Source organism: Paramisgurnus dabryanus, chromosome 5 (assembly GCF_030506205.2).
Source record: "Paramisgurnus dabryanus chromosome 5, PD_genome_1.1, whole genome shotgun sequence".
Classification (NCBI taxonomy): Eukaryota; Metazoa; Chordata; class Actinopteri; order Cypriniformes; family Cobitidae; genus Paramisgurnus; species Paramisgurnus dabryanus.
The window spans coordinates 12,152,867-12,158,260 of NC_133341.1; the positions used below are offsets into that span (position 1 = coordinate 12,152,867).

Genomic DNA, 5,394 nt, shown 5'->3' on the forward strand with positions numbered 1-5,394 from the left:
CCTTTTCTGCAGAATGCAATAAATCTGCGCAACTAATCACAGCACACCATTCCACGAATTATAAAAATTAATGGTTGTACTTTGAATACACACTGATTCCTAGTTTTTCTCATCTTAGTTGTACTTTGTGATCAACACACAAACAAAAACAAAATAGTGATTTTGATGGCATTGATAAACCTATGGTGGTTTCCTGTTGCCGGGAAGAAACGTAAGCCATCAAAATAAAAAAAAATGTATGTGAGAGGCACTAGGGCGAAGGAAAAATGTTGGCTGTTGCTTGTTCTCCCGACAGCATCAAGCTTCTGTCATGCTTACACATTGACCCCAGGGGATCTCATGAAAACTTTCCATTATTTTACGCAAAGTCCACAAAAATCGAACAGGTTGTGATGGGACTTTATTCTGGATTTCAGAGATGGGACCACCTTTGTCCAAGATCTACAGAACAAACCTATAGCCTTTAAAAGCCGTGCAAATACAACAGACAATTTGTCTAAAATCGTCCTTTACTTATGCAGTGTGCAACTTCACTCATTAGCAATGATGCTGGTTCTGTTGTGAGTTCTTATATTTTCCTCTTTATTCCTTTAATGATTCAGAAAGCCATGTCAGTCTGCCTCGGCAGACAAGCCCCCTCTGTGAGAGAGCACTTGATTAATGATCTGGAAAACACTTTGCCATTTCAGCTGATTAAATAAAATTGACTGGATTTTTGCATTTTATCATAAAGTGTTCCTTGCATGCTTGAAATGACCCGAGAGAAAGCTCCCCCCCCCTCTCTCTCTCTCTCTCTCTCTCTCTCTCTCTCTCTCTCTCTCTCTCTCTCTCTCTCAGAATCTGTATTTTGTCCCTTGCATTACTAAGGGTGAGATGTTTCCTCAAGCAGAAAAACACACTCTGTCACCAGCAGATGACAGTACCTGCCAACCATGTGCGCCTCTGTACGGAAATGCGGGCCTCTGTACTGTAGCACAGAAGTTTCCTTTCAATTTCCCATCAGGTTATTGAGCAATGGGGCATTCGCTCTCTTCATTCATGTGAAGATTGGGTTTTCAAGCTAAATTAGTAATGATGTTGGCAAGTTCATCAGATTGACTTGGTTTATTTTCACTTTGTTCTGTTATAGCTCCTCATGTATTGGTTTGTTTTAGTTGTTTCTACAACTTAATAATTTTCCTTTTAAAAACATCAAATGCATTTGCATGCTTTTGCCAAAACTTGTCTAGGCAAATGCACCGGATGTGTAGATAGAACTATAGCATCAACTTAAAACCCGCAACCTTTTGTGCCCTGTAAAACTAACCCCACATAAGCCATGTTTGCCGTTTCCCTCGACTTGCTTTTACAATGTGACTATCATCCAGATCAAAAGGCTGGTGGTGAGATAAAGACGATAAAAAACACAGAACTTTGCTCCATATCTTTAGGCACAGCCACCCCCACTCGGCAACACAAATAATTACTGTCCATTCCCAGCAGCATCGATCATCTATAGTGCAGATCGTTGCGCTTTCAACACTGTAAAAAATTAAAAGTTGAGTAAACTTAAAAAAATAAAGCAACCAGCTGCAAAGCATTTTTGAGTTTACTCAACTTCAGTGGTCGAAGTTCATCCAACTACCAGTCCAACTCAGAGAAATGAGTAAGCACAACTACGGAGTTCCTGAAGTTCAGTAAACTCAAAAAAGCTTTGCAGCTGGTTGCTTTATTTTTTTAAGTTAACTCAACTTTTATTTTTTTTTAGTTTATTCAACTTAAAATTTTCTTCTAACCTAATTTTACATACTATTTTGTCACCCAAATTATTATATGGCCCTGACATTATAAGAATCCAAATGCAGGGATTACTGTAAATGCAATGCAAAGACTTTCAACATACAAACATTTTTTATTCAAACTTTGCAAAACACATTTTCTGTGGTACAGAAATTTTAATGTAAAGTTCTATACTCTAATCATCAACATGTAAAGTTCTACTATCCTCCAATCTTGCAATGCTTTTAAAGTGCTGGCATTATACAACACAAATTATTTTAAAGTGCTGGAGTAAAAACATTTGTCTTTAAGTGCTACAGTATCAAGCTTAAAATGCTGATAAAACAGTTACAACACACCTTGAATGGTATTTTAAAATGTTGTCTTACATTTAGCACATCCATGCAACAAACTTGCTAAAGTAATCAAGTAACAAACTGTTAAAACAACATTTCACCTTACATTAAAACTCAAATCTTAAGTTTCTGAACGGGAAGAACTGGAAGAACAAATTAGTGCTTGCCTTGCTTATTGACTGCAGCTACATAGACATTACTTTGTTTTTGAATGACTGGACCCGTTGTGAGCACTGGGGGTCAAGGCCAATAAACACTTTTTGAATAGTTTCAAAAGTGTATTTAAGTTCTTTGGGATAGTTCATGTTCAGGCAGTAAATCAACCCAAACAGGAGAACAACAGCAGTGGGAAGGTCTTGGACATTATCCAGCACAACTAGCTCCTCAAGAACAACAGATAGACACCTTACATTTGGACTGGAATGGATGGTACCAACATTGTCTTTGACGATACTTAAGATGCCCATCTTCATCCCCTTTGTGTATTGGTCTTCTGGCTCTGTGTCCTGGAGTAAAAAGCAGCATAAAAACAGGGTTAGTAAATTTAATTTCTCTTAGTTTATATCTGCTGTATTCATATTCTTGTACACTCTTTAATTTTATTTATTCTTTACTATTGCTACACTTTTTTAATCTCATGAATGTGTACTTTATTGTTTTCACAGGTTGAAGATCAGAGGGAATGTCTCAATATCAAGTTTTTCAATGTCTCAATATTGCGAAACAGTAATATTCCATTGTGTTCGCTTTGGCATAACACTTAATGAATTTGTGCCCTCAGGTGAAATCAGACTGATCACTGAGAAAAATTAAAACGGTAACACTTAACAATAATGTTTCATTAGTTAAACGGATACTCCACTCTAAAGTGAAAATTCTGTCATCATTTACTCACCCTCATGTTGTTTCAATCCTTTATGAATTTCTTTCTTCTGCTCAACAGAAAGGAAGATATTTAGAAGAATGTCAGTAACCAGACAGTTTCATGGTCTCATTGACTTCCATAGTATATATTTTTTCCTACTATGGAAGTCAAAAAGACCAGAAACTGTCTGGTTAATGACATTCTTCTAAATATCTTCCGTGTCTTGACTTTTTGACTCGTTTAGAAGCGTCTCTTGACTGCTTCAGAATGGAGGTCAAGGGCCATGCACAAACATGTCATTAAAACAACACTTAACGTTCATTTTCAAAACTGTGCTACTCACCGAGTGGTTCGTGGTGTTTGTTGATGATTAAAAACAAGTAGTGTAGCAAAATACAGTTGCTGTCGTGTTTAATATATTTGTTTTTAATCATCAACGAACACCACGAACCACTCGGTGAGTAGCACAGTTTTGAAAATGAACGTTAAGTGTTGTTTTAATGACATGTTTGTGCATGGTCATTGACTTCCATTCTGAAGCAGTCAAGAGACGCTTCTAAACGAGTCAAAAAGTCAAGAGACGACCCATTGTCAAAATTTCATTGTCCATCACTGTAGTTCATCCAAAACAAACCAGAAATGAGACTCAAAGTGTTAAATACCAGAATTATCCTTTAAGCATTACCAAGTATTAAATAAACTTTTTTTTACCATCACTTTGTCTCCTAATTTCTCTTTTCCCTGCCCTGCCTCATGTCAGATAAAACAGTTAGTTGATGCATCTTCTTACCAGGCAAGTCCTCAGAAAGTTTCCTGATTTTTCTCTCATAAACACCGGGAGCCCTTTGAGAGCTGTAGCCTTTCTATGAGCAAGGACATCAGAGGTCTGAAAGACAGAAAAACAAATACAGAACAAATTATATACATGTTATATCCAACCAGAAGCAGAAATAACGCTCCAAATGTAAGTTTTACTGGCAGAGGTTTTCTTTTCAAGAAATCATCAAACTTTCATGTGGACTTTGTAACTTTGCAGATCGATTGCATGCACAAATACCTACATTTCACATTAAAAAAGGGGTAGCATCCAAAAATATCATGTTAGTTCACTTTAACCAGAGATTCTTGAGAGAGATTTGATAAATACCTGATTATCAAGTTGGTCCAGGAGGGTTTTCATTTCCTCTCCATATGCTCCACCACGGGCTCTGTACAGCTTGATCATCGGTGATGCATATTCATCCAAAGATGAGAAAAAGGTACTCTTCAGGTTGGTTTGAGTAATCCGGTAAAACTCAGCAGATACCTTTAAAAAACATAGTTAACAGTAAGAATAAAGTCTACACAATGTAAAAAACACAAGTCAATTCATATTTAAAAACTTACCTGATCTTCCAAAAACAATGCTGGCCATTCCCTTAGGACATCAGCCACAAGAGGTTCTTTGTCGACTATTTCCTTTCTTCTCAGTGGGAATTTGACTGTGTCGTGTTTCTTCAAATGATTCCTGATATGGTTTAAAAACTGAGATGGTTGACAAACATCTTTAAAATCACATAACTCACATGAAAAATTAAAGTGCTCTTTAACTGCAGTAGTCTGTTTGTGTGCTCTTGACAAATGTGATTTTAACGCACCTACAGTTTTGAAAGTGCAGATGCAGTCAGTATACAAGCAAGGCTGCTGCCAGGATCGTACTTGATAATGGTGAAATCTGTAGTGTTTCAAAAGGACCTCTCTGCTACTGTGGGCAAATTTGCAAAACTTACACTGCATTCCAAATCTATAAAAAGAAGAAGAATTAGTTAGAGATGTGCAATGTTACATTTCTACAAAATTAACATTAAAGGTAATTAACGAAGAATGAACAATACTTGTACAGCATTTATTAATCTCAGTGTTAATTTCAACATTTACTAATACATTATTACAATCAAAAGTTTTATGTGTTAACATTAGTTAATGCACTATGAACTAAAACAAACAAATAATGAACAACCGTTTTTTTATTAACTATTATTAAAGATTAATAAATACTGTAAAAAATGAATTGCTCATTGTAAATTTATACATTTACTAATGTTAAAGAACGAGACCTTAATTTACAGTGTTACCATATACTAGGGCTGTTCCGAATACCATTTTTTGAGCTTTGAAGCTCTAGTAGAAATCAAATCAAATATTCGAATTTCGAAGCTTCGGAAGGAGGGGATGAACATATTTTTCTCTTTAATAAAGGCAGGAATCTCTGTGTGTGTGTGTGTGTGTGTGTGTGTGTGTGTGTGTGTGTGTGTGTGTGTGTGTGTGTGTGTGTGTGTGTGTGTGTGTGTCTGTCTGTTTACAGTTGTACACATGTGGCGGATATGTTGCTGCGGACCCAAGGGAGTGTAGAGCCTTTTTTTCGTGCAATATGGA

At 36.4% G+C, this 5,394-nt stretch overlaps 1 protein-coding gene across 1 annotated transcript; it reads right to left on the bottom strand.

Moving 5' to 3' along the window:
• Window positions 1-1,821: 1,821 nt before the first annotated feature.
• Window positions 1,822-4,638, bottom strand: LOC135720307 (uncharacterized). Its single transcript, XM_065242348.2, has 5 exons — window positions 4,617-4,638; window positions 4,366-4,486; window positions 4,127-4,285; window positions 3,770-3,865; window positions 1,822-2,620 (listed from the first exon to the last, which is right to left on the bottom strand). The coding sequence occupies exons 3-5, from the start codon at window positions 4,202-4,204 to the stop codon at window positions 2,300-2,302; spliced, it is 495 nt and encodes a 164-aa protein (XP_065098420.1). The 5' UTR covers window positions 4,205-4,285; window positions 4,366-4,486; window positions 4,617-4,638; the 3' UTR covers window positions 1,822-2,299.
• Window positions 4,639-5,394: the final 756 nt, after the last annotated feature.

Bases quoted from the DNA above. Each gene is read 5' to 3' on its own strand.
- LOC135720307 (XM_065242348.2), bottom strand. From the start codon at position 4,204: ATGATCAAGCTGTACAGAGCCCGTGGTGGAGCATATGGAGAGGAAATG. The intron at 3,866-4,126 runs GTATTTATCAAA...TCTGTCTTTCAG, and splicing joins TGGACCAACTTGATAATCAG to ACCTCTGATGTCCTTGCTCA. The intron at 2,621-3,769 runs GTAAGAAGATGC...TTTTTACTCCAG, and splicing joins ACTTTCTGAGGACTTGCCTG to GACACAGAGCCAGAAGACCA.